The sequence below is a fragment of the Nicotiana tabacum genome, chromosome 24 (assembly GCF_000715075.1).
Source record: "Nicotiana tabacum cultivar K326 chromosome 24, ASM71507v2, whole genome shotgun sequence".
NCBI lineage: Eukaryota > Viridiplantae > Streptophyta > Magnoliopsida > Solanales > Solanaceae > Nicotiana > Nicotiana tabacum.
The window spans coordinates 92373409-92396000 of record NC_134103.1 but is presented as its reverse complement, the minus strand read 5'-3'; the positions used below and the strand labels follow the sequence as shown (position 1 = coordinate 92396000).

General features: G+C 35.3%; 2 protein-coding genes across 2 annotated transcripts; both read left to right on the top strand.

The window, feature by feature from the left end:
- Window positions 1-1307: 1307 nt before the first annotated feature.
- Window positions 1308-7220, top strand: LOC107806836 (glucomannan 4-beta-mannosyltransferase 9). The gene is made up of 9 exons (XM_016631088.2): window positions 1308-2043; window positions 2173-2271; window positions 2681-2933; window positions 4779-4889; window positions 5319-5455; window positions 5587-5700; window positions 5800-5999; window positions 6300-6494; window positions 6625-7220. The coding sequence occupies exons 1-9, from the start codon at window positions 1735-1737 to the stop codon at window positions 6785-6787; spliced, it is 1581 nt and encodes a 526-aa protein (XP_016486574.1). The 5' UTR covers window positions 1308-1734; the 3' UTR covers window positions 6788-7220.
- A 974-nt stretch (window positions 7221-8194) lies between these two features.
- On the top strand, window positions 8195-9187 carry LOC107806837 (peroxiredoxin-2B). Its single transcript, XM_016631089.2, has one exon. The coding sequence runs from the start codon at window positions 8341-8343 to the stop codon at window positions 9019-9021; it is 681 nt and encodes a 226-aa protein (XP_016486575.1). The 5' UTR covers window positions 8195-8340; the 3' UTR covers window positions 9022-9187.
- The last annotated feature ends 13405 nt before the right edge of the window (window positions 9188-22592 follow it).

The following is a 22592-nucleotide window of genomic DNA, read 5'->3' as shown; positions in this document are numbered from 1 at the left end:
TTTTTTCAAGTAAAAATGAAAATGGTATAAATTAAGAGATTAGTATATACATAAAATTGTTTCTCTAATAAAATATATGTCTTTATGTTTCAAGTACTTAGAAATACTCCAATAAAGTTTTTTTGCGACAATTATAATTCCAGGATCGAGCTGTGATAAAGTTCAAACCATTATACCTCAAAATTACAAAATACTTCAGTATTAACGTACATTGGAGAGTGTTATATTTTATTATTTGCCCGTCTCCGAGAGATTTGCACATATTTTAAGTGCAAAATTCCTTTAAGCCATAAACTAGGAATTCTAATTTTAAACGTGCAAAATTCACTTGTCATTGAAGCTCTAAATTTTTCACAAGAAACTTTCTTTTGTATTCATGCTTTATTTCCTTTTTAAGTTATTAACAAAGAGACACATGCAAAATTTTAGTTTCGTTTTCTCTTCTTGATTTTTAATATTTAATACTTAGATATACTATGAAATGATAATCGTTCAGATTACTAGTAAAATATACAAGTATATAGTTGAGCTGTCACAGTCTCTTCATTTTTAACGGAGTAAGCCTAGGCAAATTAGTCAATATATCATTATTTGAATTACTCCACTTAATTTGCCTTCCAATCTAATTTAAGGAATGTAACCGTTGATTACTATTGTGTTTACAATTGATTGCCTACATCTTATCTTAGTTACAGTCTCACGAGTAGATTATGGTGTAGTTAGTTTTCTCCTTTTCTGGCATCCATATTTTTTTGAGAAATAGTATATTTTAGCCGTTTTCAAAAATAATAAATATTTTTTCATATATATGTACACAAAAATATACATATTTTATACGTTTTTTGGCTAGCAATGCGGTCGGCCAATTTTGTATTTTCTTTTGGTATCGATCTAAAATTCACTAATCCAACTTATTCATATTTGTGTATTCTAGGTCCACTAAGGAGTAAAACGCTCCACATCATGAGGTTCTCCATTTTTAGAACTTGCGATTTCTATTCTCATAGCTTGAACTCGAAATCAATAATTAAGGATGGGGTATTCCAATCATTTTACCACACTCTTTGGTGATTGTAATTAGTATCATCTGTTCCAGAATTTCCATATCCATACATAGACATGCTGTATTTCCAACCTGTTTAAGAATTCTTACACTATCAAGTTAATCAATTAATTACAAATTAGTTACTCCATATAATTTATAACCAAAAATTAATTATTTATACAATTGCTTAAACTATATAAGTAGTTGATATATAAACATTTTTCAATCAATTTTATTTATTTCTTTTTACTCCACCAGCCCCAAACCAGAAGCCAAATTATAAGACCTTCTATAAAAAGAGACCCTTACTCTTTCTCTCTCCATACTCTCCTCTTCTATTCTTCTCTCTTTTTTCTTCTGTTCTTCATTTCAAGCCATTAATGCAATCATCTGCTTCTGCTTTCCCATTGATTGCAGAAGCAGAAATCATCATTTTTGTTACATTTCTTTCTTAACTCTAAAAAAGTAATGAAAACGAAACAACTTATCTCCTCATTTTGATTTATTTTCATTACAATAAGTTCAGATTGAGCTTCTTCTTCTTTTTTTTCTCTGACATTCCACCATTGTCTTGCTTCAAACAGAAGCAAAAAATCTCAGAAAAAGAAAATATTCTCTCACTTTTTTGCCTTAGTTAAAAGAGCTCACTTTCTTATCAGAAATTCCACTGTTTTTCTCTGTTTTCTAAAATGGATCGTTTTCCATCTACAACTTTGCTGCCTGATGATTTAACTGTACAACTAACGATACTTTGGGAACAGATTAAAGCCCCATTGATTGTTCCACTTCTCAGAATTGCAGTTTTCTTGTGCCTTTTAATGTCAATTATGTTGTTCATTGAGAGAGTTTACATGGGGATTGTTATTATTCTTGTGAAGTTTTTTGGTAAAAAACCAGAAAAACGTTACAAATGGGAATCTTTAAAAGATGATGTTGAACTTGGAAATTCATCTTATCCTATGGTTCTTGTTCAAATCCCAATGTATAATGAAAGAGAGGTATGTAGCTTTTTTGTTATTTTTCCTTTTCATTTAACCTTAGTACCAGTAACTATCGTTGATGTCTATATTTCATAATCATTTGCTTAACATTGATAAATCTTGATTAAATTGTTTTGTTTGTCATAGGTTTATCAGCTTTCAATTGGAGCTGCATGTGGCCTTTCATGGCCTTCTGATCGTATTATTGTCCAAGTTCTTGATGATTCAACTGATCCTATTATCAAGGTATAAATAATTTCATCCGAGTTTAACTTCTATAAACTGATAGTACAAAGAAATGTTCACACGTAAAAATGATTATAAACAATTTTCTATAACGAATGGAATTAGTAATCAGGAAAATAAAACAAACAATCCGTTTCAAATAAGTTAATGGGGAGTCTTGGAGCAACGGTAAAGTTGTCTCCCTGTGACCTATAGGTCACCGATCGAGTCGTGGAATCAGCCACCGATGCTTGCATCAGGGTAGGCTGCACACATCACACCTCTTGGGTGCGGCCCTTCCCTGAACCTTGCGTGAATACAAGATGCTTTATACACCGAGCTACCCTTTAATTTGTTACAATAAGTTAAATTACACTGATAGTATAAAAGACCATATGTGATTCTTTAAATTGTGTTGGAATTGGAGCAGAATTTGGTGTCAATGGAGTGCCAGAGATGGGCAAGCAAAGGAATAAATATAAAGTATGAAATTAGAGACAACAGAAATGGTTACAAAGCAGGGGCTTTGAAGGAAGGCTTGAAACATCAATATGTGAAGCAGTGTGATTATGTTGCTATATTTGATGCTGATTTTCAGCCTGAGCCTGATTTCCTCTGGCGTACTATTCCATTTCTTGTTCACAATCCTGAACTTGGCCTTGTTCAAGCTCGTTGGAAATATGGTAATTACTCGTTGCTAATTTATTTCCTCTGCTTTATTATTCTACTAATCAAAAATCACACTTGAAGTAACAAGAATTATAACACTATGGGTCGTTTGGTTGGTGTAGTGAACAACATCATTAATACAATATTTAGTTGCTACTTTTATTTTCATCATAAATGCTACTTACATAAGTTATGCAGGAATTTAGTATTGTTTTATGCAGAATAAATGTGAAAAAAAATGTGGTTATCAATAATACATGAATAAAAAATAATAAAATAGCTAAAAGCATGATCCTAAAAATAAACATGACTAGTGGGATTCATATAGTCGGTCCCAACTTGTTTAAGATTAAAACGTAATTATTATTTTAATGCTCATAACAGTAAACAAACGTTTATTTGTTCAAAAAATAAACACATATTATAAATTATACAATGCATATTAATTTGTAATATATTAAACTAAACATCTAACAATAAATAGTCAATATATTATAACTCATACATTAATAATTTCTGCATTAATATTCCGTGTTACTAATTTCAACATAATCTATGTCTAAATTAAATGATAACAAAGTGACTGTAAAGCTTTTGTTACTAATTATTGTTTTAAAAATTCATGTGTTATGGCATAAATATTATCTTCTACTGAAAAAAAGACCCTCTTGCTGTCGGTGGCTTTGACAGCTATTTTGCTTATTGTATATGTATATAATAATAACGACTAGATTTTGGTAACAATCTTGGTAGGTTGATTTGGTTGGGCCACGTAATAGTCCTGTTATCTTTGGTAGCTCACGTAAGTGGGACCTAAAAAGAAAAGCATATCAAACACCATGTAAATCTAAAATTGGGATACTTTTTAATGGGGTAAAAAAAAATTGTTACTTTACTATTTTAATTCGGTTTTATTAGTATAGTACAATCCATATATCATGGGTTCGAGAAATAAAAATAGCCAAAAGCGAACTCAGGATTTAAAACGGGGGCACCACTATTTTTTCCGTGGTTAACAGACTAGTAAAGAAATTAAAGCAAACTATTCAACTAGTGCCCCTAAAGAATTTTAGTGTTCATAGTGCCAAGTTAATTATATACTCATATCAAGGTATACATACTATATATACAAGATTTATGTAGAAATTTATGGGTTTAGTGACCCCTCAATATTAGTAATAGGTCCGCGAAGTAGCTAATAATATTTGCATGACAGTAGATTGCCACTTACACCAGTCCCCCGCTTAAAAGCATAGTGATACGTCTGAAAATAGTGATAAAAAGGTGATTTTAAAGTAATTCTGGTCTCGTGATAGGCACTTCAATATGTAGTTGGATATCAATACACCTGTCCTTTTGGGCTGGAACTACCTAAAAGTAATCCAATTAGGAAATGATAGAATTGGATCAGAAAATCTTTTACATTCTTGAATTGTAAGGCTGTTGTGGAGTCTTGATGAAGACAAATGTATAGTAATATATAGCGAGCAACTGCATGTGCTATAGGAGTTGTGGACCTCAGCCCCCTCCTACTAACCGACACTAATAAGTGAACGTTCTAAAAGTTCAGAATACTCCCCTTTAAGATAAAACTCACCGACAAATTCACGATTTAAATTTGATCAATTCAACCTTTAAATTTATTAGGGTAGCGGAAGGGGTTCATCCGAATTTCTTTACCGAAAAATTACAATGTATATATAAGGATCAAAATTATTTTTTATGCATAAAGAATAGATGTTCAATTCCCCTTGGCTTGGTCGTTACTTTTTAATATTATGAATTCCCTTGGTAAAAATTCTGGCTCCGCCACTTGTAGTAGCGTGAATGATATGAATTTCTGGTATGTGATCTTGCAGTGAATGCTGATGAATGTTTGATGACAAGAATGCAAGAGATGTCCCTGGATTACCATTTCACGGTTGAGCAAGAAGTGGGCTCTTCCACCTATGCTTTTTTTGGCTTTAATGGTATTAACTATTTGCTGAATTGCTCTCCCGTTACTCATTATTCCTCATTTCAGCTAATTTTATACTGTAATTAATGTTTTGAGATTGACCCTTTTGAAATCTCTAAGGAGCCAAGCACTGAATGAACGTATCCCTACATTATTGGAGTAAAAGAGGAGGGAACTTAAAAGACAATAATAGTGATACAAGTGGTCCAAAAGAATGTTGATTTTGCTTGTTTTTGAGATTTTTTTCCAGTAATTGTGTCGAATAAAATCCAATGCTAGAGAAACAAAGTTATAATAATATTGGATTGGAACGGATTTAAATGGAGCGACATGGATAGTAAGGATTGTTATTACCAACCCTAGCTTGCTTGGGATTGCAACACACTTGTTTTGTTCAAATAGAAGTAAAGCTTACACTGTGTGCGTGAAAAAACGAACACAGGGACAGCAGGTGTTTGGAGAATTGCTGCAATAGACGAGGCTGGAGGTTGGAAGGATAGGACAACAGTTGAGGATATGGACCTGGCTGTTCGCGCTAGTCTAAAGGGCTGGAAATTCTTGTACCTTTCTTCTCTCAAGGTAATACTCAAAGAAAATGACATACTAATTTTTGACCTCTAAATCTAATTATCAAATTAGTCAAGAAAATGAGGAACTTGTAATGGGGTGTTCAACTAGTTAATATGTATGCTCTTGTTTCATTTGTATAGGTGAAAAATGAATTACCAAGTACGTTCAAGGCCTATCGCTATCAACAACATCGTTGGTCCTGTGGCCCTGCCAATCTTTTCAGGAAAATGTTTACAGAGATCATAAGAAATAGGGTAAACCCCTCAAGTTCTTCTTGTTATGTGAATTTGATAACTAATTAGCACTGAGCTAAGGCCCTATTAAGCTTTTACGTCGTCTTCATTTCTTTGCAGAAAGTATCTTTATGGAAGAAGATTCATGTGATTTACAGCTTCTTCTTTGTAAGAAAGGTCATAGCCCACATTGTCACTTTTGTATTCTACTGTATTGTATTGCCTGCCACTGTATTAGTACCTGAAGTTGAGGTTCCAAAATGGGGAGCTGTTTATATTCCTTCCATCATTACACTACTCAATGCTGTTGGAACTCCAAGGTCAGTTTTCTTTTTCTAGCATTGCGTTTCGCAATTAACTACTGTTATCATTTCATGTTAAGATTTTATTTCAAACAGTCAGGAGCAACATAAACAGAAAAGAAAAATCAGGAAAACACACTGTTAGCAAGTAGTAATACTCAAATACAAATGTTGGATACTTATTGGAAAGAGATAATGATAATTCTGCCATTAGCATCCTCTATACAAAATAGTCTATTATTTGATGGTAAATGAAGATAGTATTTTGAGTTTGAACAAGAAAATGCTGAGTTTTTGCTTTTGCCCATTTGACAACAGGTCATTCCATTTGATAATATTTTGGATCCTTTTCGAGAATGTCATGTCTCTACATCGGACTAAGGCTACGTTCATTGGCTTGTTAGAGGCAGGACGAGTGAATGAATGGATCGTCACTGAGAAACTAGGGGATGCTTTCAAGATTAAATCAGCCATGAAAGCGTTCAAGAAACCTCGATTTAGGTTTGGTGACAGGTAATTAATCGACTCATGAACAGTTTACTTTTTCCTCCAGCTAATTCTTTCTTAAGTACTAGTTTAGACTAAATTTTCTTGAACAATTGGCAATACTAAGTGGAGTTTTCTTTTGTTCTTTTACCAACAGACTTCATTTGTTAGAGCTTGCCACTGGCGCGTACCTCTTCTTTTGTGGATGTTATGACATTGCCTTTGGGAAGAATCACTATTTCCTCTACCTCTTTATTCAAGCATTTGCCTTCTTGATCATGGGATTTGGTCATGTTGGCACTTTTGTTCCCAACTCTTAGCACACTGCTCGTGTGCTGATTAACGCTATGTTTTACACCTGGGAAGCAAGACTGGAGCAGCATTTTGAGCATCCCTTTTACAGTTTCTCCTCTATTTTTTACTTTTTGGTGTTTTTTTTACTCGTAAAAAAGAGAGTTTTGTTCATTCTTTATGGTTCAAGCATAAAGTACTCGAGCTGATATATGGCTCGAATCTGTTTTGTTCTCTGTGTATATTCCAAAGAGTTGAGGGCTAAACAGTACAAGAAAGAAAATTTTATTTTGACAATGTGTATAGAGAAGACAGCTGCCAGGAAAGATGGGGATAATGTCTTGTGCTATTAGGCACCAAGTAGTTGCTGAATTTTGCAGCTTATTTTCTTGTTTTTCCTTTACATTCTCAGTTGTGTTTGGTTTCTAAATAGATGAATTTTACAAAGCTATTTTCTTTTTATATCTTACTTATAATCTTTCAGCTGATTGAATTTGAAAGCTGGTGAAAGATAACAAATCATAATGATCATTTAACAAATTTACCAACTTTTGGAGAATGAGACTGCCTATTTCATTACATTTAGTAATTGCCAAACAAACATTTATTTATGGCATACAATTGAATACCACAAGCTATTTTAACAAGAATGCTTCGAAAAACACAAGTTTAGCCATACAAGCTAATTCCTGCACAGATAGGAATGGAGCTATCTATGCACCATATATGGAGCTACTGTTCTGTTTATGGGTTCGAGAAAACTAAATAACTCCGGCCTGAACCATATATTGTGTAAGAAAATCTACTTCATATGCATAAATAATTTGTCCAAAATCCAATTAGATGCCTTTTTAAAAATTTATAAACTCCAAAGTCCTAGCTTTGTCTTCTGTCCATGGAAATATCAATCTAACTTTGTTTAAAAAGTTTATAACAATAACATCAGTCCCAGTGAATTCTCACAAGTGGGCTTTGGGGAAGGTAAGATGTAGGCAGCTTTACCTCTACCTGACAGGACAGAAAGACTATTTCCGATAGACCCCGACTAAAAAAAGGATGAAAAAAAGTAATGACAACAAGTAGTAAACAAGAACATGATAAAAGAAAATCGAAGCAAAGGTAGCACTAAATGGTAAGTAATAATAGCAATCGAAGAGCAAAAAGATATCAAACTAGCACTAATGACACGGAACCGAGGAAGACAAAGGGAAATGCTCACCTACCTACTAACCTTCTACCATAATTCTAGAACACACACCCTTTTATCAAGGGTCATGTACCCAGTAAGCTCCAACTGCGCCAAATTCCGAGAAATACCTCTCCCAAGACAAAGTTTGGAGTTACAAAATGAGGTCGACATAAGTGCACCTTATAAAACTAAGTGGGTTGTTCATGTAATATAAACTAATAGATGGGACCAAATATGAAAATGTCAACTTCCCTAAAAATCTCATAGTTTGTTCCGTCCAATATCCCTAAAAAGAGTCGAAAAAGCCACAAAAGCCTAAGAAGCAACGACCACCCCTTGGCACATATCTTCTCCTAGTTATTCTTCATTTCTTCTAGCATAGCTAACACAACAATGGCTGCCGCTACAGCCGCCATTTTCACTCTCCCAAAGCTCCACAAATCCTCCACCACCCCAAAACCCCTTTTTCCTCTTTCCCCAAAACCCACTCTCTCTTCTTCTTTCTCTGTCGTTCCACTCAAGGTACAACACCCACTGCGCAGCGTACAACCCCTCAAATGCACAACCACTTCAAGAATCTCCGCCACAATCTCTGTAGGTGACAAACTCCCCAATTCAACACTGTCCTACTTCGATTCATCCGATGAACTCAAGACCCTTTCAATCTCAGACCTCACAAATGGGAAAAAGGTTGTCCTTTTCGCTGTCCCTGGTGCATTTACACCAACATGTTCACAAAAACACCTTCCTGGTTTCGTCGAAAAGTCGAAGGAGCTAAAGTCCAAAGGGGTTGACACAATTGCTTGTATTTCGGTCAATGATGCATTTGTGATGAAATCTTGGAAGGAGAATTTGAAGATTAATGATGAAGTGTTGCTTTTGAGTGATGGGAATTTGGAGTTTACAAAGGCTATTGGATGTGAACTTGATTTAAGTGATAAGCCAATTGGATTAGGTGTTAGGTCTAGAAGATATGCTATGCTTGTGGATGATGGAGTTGTTAAGGTGTTGAATTTGGAAGAAGGTGGTGCTTTTAATGTTAGCAGTGCTGAAGATATTCTCAAGACCCTTTAGAGGTTCTAATTTCCATTTTTTTGTTCTTGTTTGTTTCTTTTGAGGGAATGTTTATGATAATCATGAGGCTAAATCTTGCTTTTTAAGTTTTGATTACTAGTCTTGTGATGAATAATACGAATGTCTTCTGAGATTATGAAGCTTAGTTTGGTTAGTTGTTTTTTCACTACTGAATTGCTTTCTTTTTCCTATTGTGATTATGCATGCCTGCTTTGAGCCGAGGGTCTATCGGATGCACAAGGTCCGAGTAAGGTTGCGTACTCACTATTCTCTCCAGACCTCATTTGTGATATTATACTAGATTTGTTATTGTAGTTTGGATCTATGTTGCGAGGACTCTTCAAAATGTTGCCGCACCCGTGTCGGATCCTCCAAAAATATACTACTTTGCGCGGTCGACTTTCTATTAATAATTTTGGGAATCCCATTGGAGTATCCGGCACGCACCCGGTGACATTTTCGCAACATAGATTTGGATAGTTGTTTTTGTTCCCTTTTTTAAAAAAAAGATATCGCATAGTCCGAGCAACATAGATTTGAATAATTGTTTTTGTTCCCTTTTTAAAAAAAAGATATATTTGGAATCTTTAATTGGCATAATGTCTTGCATGACTTTATCTTGTTAATCCTAACAATGATGCGCAAACTGAGATTCCAGAAGACTTTGTCAATCTTTTGGTCTTGTTTCTTTTTCTATTTTTGTTTAAATTTGGTCTTTTTGTGTTTAACGAAATAATTTGATAGTGACAGGGAGGACCTTTGCAACTTCTAAGACAGATGAGTGTAGTCTGATTTTGAAATTTTAAGGAAAGACTTCTAGAATTATATACTGTGTGAATTGTGATGCCTACAACTGAAAGCTTTCTTAATGTTTGAAATTGTTCTCTTTTCTAATGAGTAGTGTGTGTAACTTTTATGAGTGTTATTCCATGAATTTCAGCAGTATTAACCATTCCACTTAATTTGGTTTGGTAAACCTCTTTATTGATCTAAATCAACTTTTGAGTGCAAGAGAGGAACTTTGCATCCGGTCCACGAAGCATCCCGCATTCACGCAGGATCCAAGGAAGGGTCGCACCCCAAGGGTGTAATGTAGACAGTCTACCTTAATGCAAGTATTAGTAGTTACTTTCACGACTCGAACCTGTGACCTATAGATTATACAGAGATAATTTTACCGTTACTCCAAAGCTGCCTTTTCATTGCACCATATAAGACAAACTAGTACAGAATGATTTTGGAGATTTTAGTAATGGGAGTATATTGTAGATATACATTCTGTATAGGCCAGCGCCCAGCCATTAGAATCTTGCTTTTTGGTGAAAATGTTGTTTAAAGTAGGTAGGACACTAGTTGGTGAAAGATGTGGATTATTACGATGGTTGCGATCAAAGATTGTTCAGATTCAGTAATTGTTCTGTTTTGGATGAGTAGTAGCTTATCTATAACCTGTCTATAACCTTTCTTGATTCGAAGTTGATTAAGATGTGTCACGATCCCAAATTCTTTCCGTAGGATGTTGTGATGACACCTAGTCTCTAAGACTAGGTAAGCCTATCAATGCGGAATAATAATAAATATCTGAAATAAATAAATTACAATTCAAACAATTTCAACTCCTAAAACCCGGTAGAAATAAGTCACAAATTTCTAAGAATTTATTCTCAATGTCTTTATATGTCAAGGTCTAAATAAAATATAAGGAAGCAACATAAAATGATAGAAGGGGACTCCGGAGTCTGCGGACGCTGGCAGATATACCTCGAAGTCTCCGTGCGCAGGTAACTCACTGACGTCTAGGCTGGTAAAAATGTACCTGGATCTGCACAAAAAGATGTGCAGAAGCGTAGTATGAGTACACCACAGCGGTACCCAGTAAGTGTCAAGCCTAACCTCGGTAGAGTAGTAACGAGGTCAGGTGAGGCCCTACTGGAATATAATAATGGCATGGTAAAATGTTTATCAATGTAGTAAAATAAAATAACATTGGAAATGAATCAAATAGTATGTCACATTTAATGACACCAAATAATTGCAAATAATATCTTCTGGAATCAAAACAGAATTTCCTTCGACTTTATGAAAATCACAACAATTAATCGAAAGCAACTATGGCCATAAATCAATATCAACAAGGGCACTACCGAGGTACCGCCTTGTAGTCCCAAGTTATAAATAATTTCACAATATCTCATTTTCTTATATCACCGCGGGAGCCTTCACATTTTATTTAAAGAAAATATTTTTTCCCGAAATAGTATCCCGCGCTTTAGCCACCCTTATCACACCGCATGACTTCTAGTAGTCACCCCTACTAGCCACGCGTATCAAGTCACCCTTATCTCACCGCATGCGTTTCAACACCCAGACTTTATACCACCGCATGCGTATCAATTTCACAATTTGCACCTCAAGTGCCCAATATTTCAATTTTTCCACAAAAAAATCAACAACAATAGTTTTCAATAATAAAGAGCTCACGGCTCATGCCAGAATAATCCAAAAAAAATAATCTTATGAAAATATTCAAGAATAAATAATTCAGGAAAATAATATTTAAAATTTTTATTACGTTACTTCAATATCAAATTTAAAAATGTCAAATACTTCATATTAATAATATTTAATTTAAAGAAAATCAACCTTCAAATAATGCACAGTATAAAAGAAACCAAGTTTCAAGTAAACAAAAAAAATAATTAGCAGGAAAAGGTCAAGCAAATTTAAAAAAATATAAATATTAAATCAATAATGAAGAATATAACAAAATAAAATAATTTAATTAATGCGCAACAATGATCTACACAATTTAAAACATAATCTTTCACATTTAGCCCGTGTACACACTCGTCACCTCGTGTACACGACTTTTCACACATTACAATTATCAATCCTAGGGGAATTTCCCCCACACAAAGTTAGACAAGTCACTTACCTCGACTTGCTCCAATTTAACCAAGTATTATGCTTTTTTCTCGATTTTTCGACTCCGATCGACTCATCTAGTCATAATTAATTCGATACAGTCAACAAAAATTATAGTAATCAATTTCATAAGAAAATATAATATTTTCAATAAAATTCGAAATTAGCTCAAAATTTGCCCGTGGGGCCCACATCTCAGAATCCGGCAAAACTTACAAAATTCGACAACCCATTCAATTACGAGTCCACCCATACCAATTTTACCAAATTCCGATAACAACTCGACCTCCAAATCTTAAATTTTCGTTTTTGGAAGATTTTACAAAAATCTTGATTTTTCTTCCATAAATTCACAGATTCATGATGTAAATGAGTATGGAATCATGAAATATAATCAATATACGATAAGGAACACTTACCCCAATGTTTTCCCGTGAAAATCGCCCAAAAATCGCCCAAGAACCGTGCTCCAAAAATTCAAAACAAAATGAATGAAATGACTATTTTTGGTCCTTAAGTTTCTGTCAATCCGTCACTAAAAGTCCACTTTTTGTCACTAAAAAGTCAATTTTTCGTCACTAAAAGTCCATGAGAAACTGATCTACCAGCCTTTCTTCAATCGATCATAACTTTACGTACAAATGTCCAAATGATAAATGGTGTAACGTTCTGGAAACTAGAATCAAACTACTACAACTTTCATGTTTTGAAAATTTTCCGATTCCTTATGAATTTCGAGATATAACTTCCAAAGTCGGCTCCACACATCAGAAATTTCTGGCGAAATTTCTGGCAAAACTGCTCTACCAGCCTTCATTCAATCCATCATAACTTTCTGTACAAATGTCCAAATGATGAATGGTTTAACTTTCTGGAATCTAGAATCTAAGGGCTACAACTTTTATGTTTTGAAAATTTTTCGATTCCTTATAGATTGCGCGCTATAAGCTTCCACATTTGGCTCCACGCACCAGAAATTTCTAACGAAATTTCTGACGAAATTTCTGCAACAGAGATTTCCAGCAGCCTTCTTTGTCCGAAATCCATTCCGTTTACCTTCCGAAATTCACCCGAGACCCTCAGAACCTTAATCAATTATACCAACATGTCCCAAAATACAATACGAACTTAGTCGAGGCTTCAAACCACATCAAACAACATCAAAACGACGAATCGCACCTCAAATCAAAATCTATGAACTTTGAACTTTCAAATTATATATCTTGTGCCGAAACACATCAAATCAATTCGGAATGACTTCAAATTTTGCACACAAGTCATAAATGACATAACAGACCTATTCCAATTTCCATAATCGAATTCCGACCTCGATATCAAAAAGTCAACCCTTCGGTCAAACTTCCCAAAAATTTAACTTTTGACATTTCAAGCCTAATTCCACTAAGGACTTCCAAATAAAATTTCGATCATGTTCCTAAATCCAAAATTACCATACGGAGCTGTTGAAATCATCAAAATTCTATTCCGAGATCGTTTGCACATAATTTGACATCCGGTCACTATTTGAACTTAAACTTTTAATTTTTCATCAAAATTCCATATCTCGGGCTAGGGACCTCGGAATTTGATTTTGGGCATACGCCTAAGTCCCAAATCACGATACGGACCTACCAAAACTATAAAAATACTAATCCGAGTCCGTTTGCTCAAAATGTTGACCAAAGTCAACTCAGTTGAGTTTTAAAGCTCTAATTCACATTTTAATTCATTTTTCACCTGAAAACTTTCCGGAAAATTTTACGGACTGCGCACGCAAGTCGAGGAATGATAAATAATTCTTTTCAAGGTCTTAGAATATAAAATTAATTATTAAATTTAAAGATAACATTTTGGGTCATCACATTCTCCACCTCTAAAATAAATGTTCGTCCTCGAACGGAGTTAGAAAACGTACATAAGCTGGTGAATAAGTGTGGATAACAGCTGCGCATATCATGCTCAATCTCCCAAGTCGCCTCCTCGACCGGATGACCCCTCCACTGAACCTTCACGGAAGCAATGTTTTTTGACCTCAGCTTTCGAACATGCCTATCCAAAATAGCCATTGGTTCCTCAACATAAGATTGATTCTTGTCCAACTGAACCGAACTGAAGTCTAACACATGAGACGGATCGTCGTGATATTTTCGAATCATGAAAACATGGAATACCGGATGACCGGCAAAGAGACTAGGTGGTAGTGCAAGTTTGTAAGCCACCTCTCTAACTCTCTCAAGAATCTCAAAAGGCCCAATATACCTAGGGCTCAAATTGCCCTTCTTCCCGAACCTCATCACACCCTTCATAGGCGAAACCTGGAGCAATACCCACTTACCAACCATGAATGCAACATCACGAACCTTCCGATTCGCATAACTCTTCTGTCTAGATTGGGCTGTACGAAGTCAATCCTGAATCAACTTAACCTTTTCCAAGGCATCCTAAACCAAGTATGTACCCAATAGCCTAACCTCGCCCGGTTCGAACCAACCCACTGGGGACTGGCACCACCTACCATACAAGGCCTCATACGGAGCCATCTGAATGCTTGACTGACAACTGTTGTTGTAAGCAAACTACGCAAGTGGTAAGAACTGATCCCAAGCACCCCCAAAATCTATCACACACGCACGAAGCATATCCTCCAGTATCTGAATAGTGCGTTCGGACTGCCCGTCCGTCTGAGGGTGAAATATTGTACTCAACTCTACCCGAGTACCCAACTCACGCTGTACTGCCCTCCAAAACCGTGATGTAAACTGCGTACCCCGGTCAGAGATGATAGATACCGGTATGCCGTGAAATCTGACAATCTCGCGAATATAGATTCGAGCCAACTGCTCGGAAGAGTAGGTAGTCATCATAGGATTGCAATGAGCTGACTTGGTCAATCTATCCACAATCACCCAAGCTGCATTGAACTTCCTCTGAGTCCGTGAGAGCCCAACAACGAAATCCATAGTGATCATCTCCCATTTCCATTCTGGAATCACTAACTTCTGAAGCAATCCACTCGGTCGTTGATGCTCATATTTCACTTGTTGACAATTTAGACACCGAGCTACATACTCCACTATGTCTTTCTTCATCTTCCTCCACTAATAATGTTGCCTCAAGTCCTGCTACATCTTCGCAGCACCCGGATATATGGAGTACCGCGAACTGTGAGCCTCATGGAGAATCAATTCACGAAAACCATCTACATTAGGCACACATAGCCTGCCCTGCATTCGTAATACATCGTCATCTCCAATTGCGACTTCTTTAGCATCAACTGTATCCTTAAGGACAAGCAAATGGGGGTCATCATACTGACGCTCCCTGATACGATCATAAAGAGAAGACTGAGAAACCACACAATCCAAAACTCGACTCGATTCGGAAACATCCAATCTGACAAACTGGTTGGCCAAGGCCTGAATATCCAAGGCCAAATGCCTCTCTGCTACCGGTAAATATGCTAAGTTGCCCAAACTCTCCGCCTTACGACTCAAGGCATCGGCCACTACATTGGCCTTCCCAAGATGATAGAGAATGGTAATATCATAATCCTTAAGCAACTCCAACCATCTCCGCTACCGCAAATTAATATCCTTCTGTTTAAACAGATGTTGTAGACTTCGGTGATCGATGTAGACCTCACAATGGATACCGTACAAATAATGCCGCCAAATTCTTCAAGGTACGAACAATAGCTGCCAACTCAAGGCCGTGGACCGATTTTTTTTTTTCTCATGTATCTTTAACTGTCTGGACGCGTAGGCAATCACCCTACCGTCTTGCATCAACATCGCGCCGAGACCAATACGTGACACGTCACAATACATAGTATAAGACCTTGAACATGTAAGTAATACCAACGCTTGTGTCGGAGTCAAAGTGATCTTGAGCTTCTGAAAGCTTAACTCACACTCATCTGACCCTGTAAATGGGGCACCCTCTTGGATCAATTTGGTCTTAATAGTTGTTCATAATCAGTTACAGAATCATCATTTAACCTCATGTTAACAAAAATCTCGTTGCAAACCTTCACAATACTGATAACTAGATGCGAGGCATGAAGACTTCATAATTATTTACCCGAATTAACGAGTCACATTTAACGCCACCTAGGCGGGCACCTACCTCGTAGGTTAAAAATTAATAATTACAACACGAATTTGATAACTATGCACAGAGAATTTCATATAAGAATTTTTAAATAAGCCTAACAGGCATGACTCCCTATTAGTACTATAGTACAAATTTAATTTCACAAGGAAGAACTTAAACACAAGAATTTTTCTCACAAGGATCTCGTCCTTATATAACTTCCACCGCAACTCGTAGCCCGGTTTAAACATATCAATTTATATAAAAATGTGAGGATCTCGTCCTCAATTCTGAATCACAAGTAATATGCATATCGTGCCAATTGAAAATTTCTATTTTCTCCTTTTAAATAATTTCGGTTACACCAAATCACAACACATAATGAACCTCACACAGGTAGGGCATATAATTCATAATTTGCAATTAATTAATCGGAATTTACATCAAAATTTACCGAAATGAGTAACAGAAAGCCACATTTAGCCTCGCAGCTCTTATTAGTGACCAACACGAAATGATAGGCGTAGTTATCTCCATAAAATCTCCCAACAGGGGTAAACACATAAGTAGATTATAGAATTATGAAGCTCACTCATAAGTGGAGCACAATAGGAAGACTCGTTTTGATATTGAGAACTAAATCAACTTAAGGAAATTATTCCTTTATATTAAATCGAGGTCGTACATGTAACGACACCATATGATGTAGCGACCTCCACCATACCGTCGGCAATGAAATAGGTAAGAACCTTCAAGGTTCAAATTAGACCAAAAATAAACATTAGGCCATCTGATATATGTGCTGGAGAGAGATAGCAAGTACCCAACGAAATAGTTAATGTCAAGGAGGTAGTTGGAATACGGAGATGCATCTGCAAGATAGAAATTTCAGGTTTATAAATTATGGTAGCATTCAATCTAACAAATAAACTTCCATTGGATTATAGAATTTTCAGAAACACATAATAAAGGAGCATGACGAGCTAAAACACGCCTGAAAGCATCTTTGTGGTCGTGCTCAATGTTGCTTACTTTGCTTAGGCCATAAGTAATTGTTGTTTTTTTAATATTTTCTCAAAAAAAGAACATGTTCTATATCTGTTGAGATGTTTTATTCAAGGCAAAGTTTCAGACCATGCGTCCTCCCTTTTATATTAAAAGGGAAATATGAAAACGACCATTGTGAAATAGAGTAGCAAATAGTATTTACTAATGAGAGCATTTTCTATTTCACGAAGTTGAATACTAATACATTTTAGATGTTTAAAAGGTAAAATTGGAACTCACCTTACGAAAGGTTTCATTGCGAGCTGTGAGATAACCGTAGTGGTGGCAACATGATTAAAAGAAAATAATTATCCAACTATATTTTTCTCTAAAAATGGGTTGGATAATGAACTTTTTAAAAATTAAATAATATTGCAGAGAAAAGTAGAGGGGGAGAATTCTTATTGATTTGGGATCAATTACAATGGAATAGAACCCCTCTATTTATAGGGTAAAGGTGACTTAGCCACCAAGTAACAAACCCTAAAATCTCTCTAAAATATAGACATTCACCTTAAATACAATTTTATTTATAACACTCCCCCTTGAATGTCTATTCAACAGATAATGTGCCTCGTTAAACCTTAACTAAAATAAAACCTGGTGGAAAAAAAATTATAGTGAAGGAAAAAGAGTACACATATCTAACAATACGCCTTTTGGTTGCCTCGTTAAAAACCTTGCAAGGAAAACCCAGTGGGACAAAACCTTATAAGAAAAAAAGAGTACAACGCGTATTAACTCCCCCTAATGAGAGCATCAATTCACATCTTTGAGCCTTCGCATTCCAATCTTCTGCACCATCTTCAAAAGATTGTTGGTAAAGATTTGATAAACAAATTAGCCATATTAACTTGAATGAATATGTTGCACCTTGAAATCATCATTCTTGAGAGATATGTAATGTCTTCATAAAATGCCGTGGAATGGCCTTTTCAATATATTCATAGAGATTCTCGCTATCATATTATCATGTTTATAGTTATAACAAGATACATATGTGCACAAATTGCATTTAGAATGTGGTACTTCAGGACCAAGAATTGTATATGCTTTAAGCGATCTAAATCTTTCAGGAATTGTCATATAAGCCATATAAATAGACTTTGGATGCATATCAAGTTTTATGTCATGCTAGACATATAAGATAGATAAAAATGATTGCACCCACCATTGACTTTATATTTTCAAGTATTTGAACTGCATGTCCAAAACTACATGTCTTTCATATGAAACCAATTCTACTTGAATCGTTTCTCCGGACTTAAGATCCTCATATATATATTTAGCGCTATCATTGATGTCGTCGACGAATATTTTATATCAGTTCCAACCTTTATTTTTGGCAGAATACATCAACAACCCCTTAAAGTTGTCTTCACTTTTCACTTAGGCACTTTATCTCAAGTTTGTTTTATTTGAATACTTTAACGAGGTCTTTACTGTGTCATTTTAACACAATATGCTGACATGGTAAAATAAGTGTTTCTCACATTTTCAAGCGCGTGGAGTCATCCAAAAAAACAAACTCACATACTTCTTACCGGAAATGTACAGCTTCTGCCGAAAAAATTTCCGGCCAACTTCTCTTTTCTTCCTCAACATGATCTGGACTCACCAAATTCCCCATACTTCCTTTTTCTTTTGTCGGATTCCCGATCAACCAATCCCTCATTTTTTGTGTGCCTGTGTGTCTTTCTTTCCCAAAGCCATGTTGTTTCACATGGATAAAAATATATTAAACTTAGTTCTTCTAAATCAAACAAAAAGTAAGATTCTTCTCAAATCTAAAAGCTATCTATATTTATTCTTAAAATTTGAAAAAGAAATTACAACCAGATCTCGATTTACCATGCTCCACTTCTACCACTACCCAATATAGATTGTCCTCGGAACATTATAGCCTTAATAAAAAAGAACTTAGCAAAAATAGATCACTAGTTGATTCACTTAGAGCAAAATTTGGCCCATAATGGATGGAGCCTCCATGGCCATTTGTTAAGTTCGCCGGATTTTTTTTTTGGGAGATTCATGGCATTTGAGACGATTAAATTATCTGAGCTTTTGCAAGCTTTTGGGAATGACATGGGAAAGAATTTTGATGGAACAGAATTTGCTCAAGATGGAAGCTGGTGACAATTTCAGAGATCGAGCAAACATGGTTGATGATTAGTCTGTTGGGGAAGATTACTATATTTTATTTTATTTTTAAATTATTTTTAATTTTTAAAAGTTAAATCCACGTGTCCTCACTTTATTCATCACTTTGGCGTGTGAATTACACGCACCTTTTGTGTTTGGCTGCCTACGAATTTTATGTCTAAATGACACAATAAAGCCTTAGTTAAAGTATTCAAATGGAATAAACTTAAGATAGAGTATCTAAGTAAAAAGTGATGACAACTTTAAGGGGATGTCGATGTATTCTGGCTTCTTTATGCATAAAGATATAACATAGAGATCTCTTCATTTATATTTTCAGGTACCTGAACCTCTCTCCCTTCCTCCTCTCTGGGTTCCTAGGTATCCCACCCTAAGCCTTTCCTCCTTTGAACCTCGCCCTCTCTTTACGCTTGCCGACAACCCGCTTTCTATCTAAGATTTTATGAAGTATTATGTCATGTGATATTATAGATCACTTGCTTCCTTATTATGATCATTTGTTTATCTTTTTTATCAAGAATTTTATTTGAAACCGATTTGTCTATACGCTTGAAGCGTACCATAGATTTTGTCCTTATAGGACTTATTCTAATAGGAGCATTTGTAGTGAGAATATAGTTATTTTCTTTGGGTCAGCAAATGCGTCCGGCGTGCTTTGTAATATATTGCAGATAAATTTTTTTTTTATAAACTTCAAGTTCATATTATCTTATTCGAGGATCTAGATGTAGAAATGATAATTCATTCTACGTAACTTTTTCTCAAATGTTTATCATCTCTCCCCCTCATGTTAGAAAAATGAACTTGCTTCCTCAACTTTGAGAACTCATCTTTATGTGTTATGATGTTAATCAAAATATACACCGCACATCAATAATAATAAGATGGAATTATATGGTTCCTGACCCTGAACCAGTTGTGATAGAAGAATGTAATATACTTTCGTATATAACGTACATCAAACTTATATAAATAACTTTATTCTCATAAGCAATAGTTTAGCTATTAAGTGGAGGTAGTCAATAAATCGTTCTGCTAAACCAACTGTGATGTAAACCAACTTATCAGAATGAACTAGCTTGAATAGAAAATCTGAAAATTATGCTCTAAATTAAATTATTGAGCAAGAAACCTGGCATTCAAGTTGCGGGTTGATAATAAACGCACATGTAACCATCTTTATAAGGTTTACATGGCAGGTGAATGGACTCATATTCACCTTTGATAAATTTTAGAATTCAAGGGATTCAATCTCAATTTTAGTTGGAATAATAATCGCGAGAACAAGCAACACATGAGAATTCATGAAGAATCTTCTTCAACACTTACTCGTGTGAATTCTCATTATTGCTCAATAGGTCATGCTTGATAAAATTGTCTGTATCAGTAAACTTCGGGTTTACATATTGGCATGTGCAATTATTAATTAAATTCTCAGTTTACTATGACATGGGTATTATATATCAATAAACATCCAGTTTATCGTGTCATGTAATTTCACCATACTTTATTTATGCAGTACAAATTAGGCAATAAAGCGGGTAATTTTTATATTCATATTACCCTACTAAAGTTGTAGTAATATAAATATAGGCAAAATACATAAGTAGTCACCTGAACTATACACCAAATTCCTGTTACACACTTTTTGAGAATAAAAATCACCTTACACACTCAACATTTCTAAAGTGTCTAAGACACACTACCTTTGCTACGTGGCACGCGCCTGTATGACAAAAAAATATAAAAGCCTGAACCATTTAAAAATAATAATTCCCAATCTGTTTAAGTGCTACGTGTCAAAATTATTTATTTCTTCTTTCTTTTTTTAATTAATGGGCCCCTTAACACCATCCTTTCCCTTCACTTTTACCCTCCCTCTCCCTGTTTTTCTTCCCCAAAACCCCTCCCTATTCTTCTTCGTTGATGTCCTTTCCCCCCTTCCCCATTTTCCTCTTCTTCCCTACCACTTTTTCCCTATCTTCTTTCTCCACAATTTTTAGACTAACAATAATGTAAAATAGTTAAAAAGAATCTATATCTAAGAGAATTTTACAGATCTAGGTTTGAATCATAATTAGTAGTAATAATTTAGGAATACAAATTTAATATGGTAGAGTATTAATTTGGTGGTGGGGGGATATCGGAGATGAGCCAAAAGAAGCCGAGATTTGACCGACTCTAATTTGTTAGGCCAAATACCTATGCGACCCCTTAAACTTGGCTCCGGCTTTCAATTTAACACTTTAACTAAGACCAATACCTATTGAACACTTAAACCTTATCTTACTTATATCTATTAAACACATTTTGTATAACCCTCAACAAACTTCAAAGCGTGAAGTTACTTGCCATTGACCTAACAAATGATACCAATATGAAAAAGACAAGTCAGCAGAGAAAAAGAAGAGTAAAAAATCTAGAAAGGAAAAAAGAGAAAGAGAAACGGGTTTCATTCCATCTGCTTAAACGCGGAGTATTGGGGAGAGTCTTCTATGGAATCTGATTTCTTTCAAGCTCTGCAGCAGATTGACGATGTATGAGATTGGTCCATTGACTAAAAAATAAATATCTGAAGACAAAATAATTTGAAGTTCAGGAAAAATTTGCAAAGCTTCATGGTCGAAAAATTCTCCATCGTCGTCTTCTTCGTCAATCTCATACTTCACCAATTTTCTTTGATCCAGTTTCTGATCAATTTTAGCTATCTCATCAATTCAACCTTCTGAGTCAACTTGTTCTTTGACTCTGAATTTTTAAATCTCCGTTTCATGTAATGAGGGAAGAAAAAGGATCGAGGCTGGTGGTGGCAGTGGTGGGTAGGGAGGAGGGTGGTGTGCGAAGAAAGAAGAACGAAAGAAAATGGTCGCACCAATGGCGGAGGAGCGGCAGTAATGGAGTTAATAAGGTGGTGATATGGTTTCTTTAGAAAAGGGGGTTTTATTTAAATAAAAAAGAAGAAAAAATATAATTTCAGATCCATTCACGCGCTTAAGAGTGGTGAAATACACATTTTTTGCCATGCCAGCTATTGTGTTTAATAGGCACAAGTAAGACAGGGTTTGAGTGTTCAATAGGTACTTGACTTTAGTTAAAGTGTCAAAATGAAAACTGGAGCCAAGTTTAAGGGGCCGCATAGGTATTTGGCCAATTTGTTACTTACAAACCATTTTGTAAAGTTGTTCTTTGTTTGCTTGCGCTTTCATCACTGGGGTTGGTTGCTTATTTCCATTGAATAATACCATGGATTCTGGTTATAATCAACTGCCAAAACATCAAGATTTTTGCGTTTATCGGAGAAGATGACGGCGAACTGAGCAGTCATAGATCTGACCATAACTAAC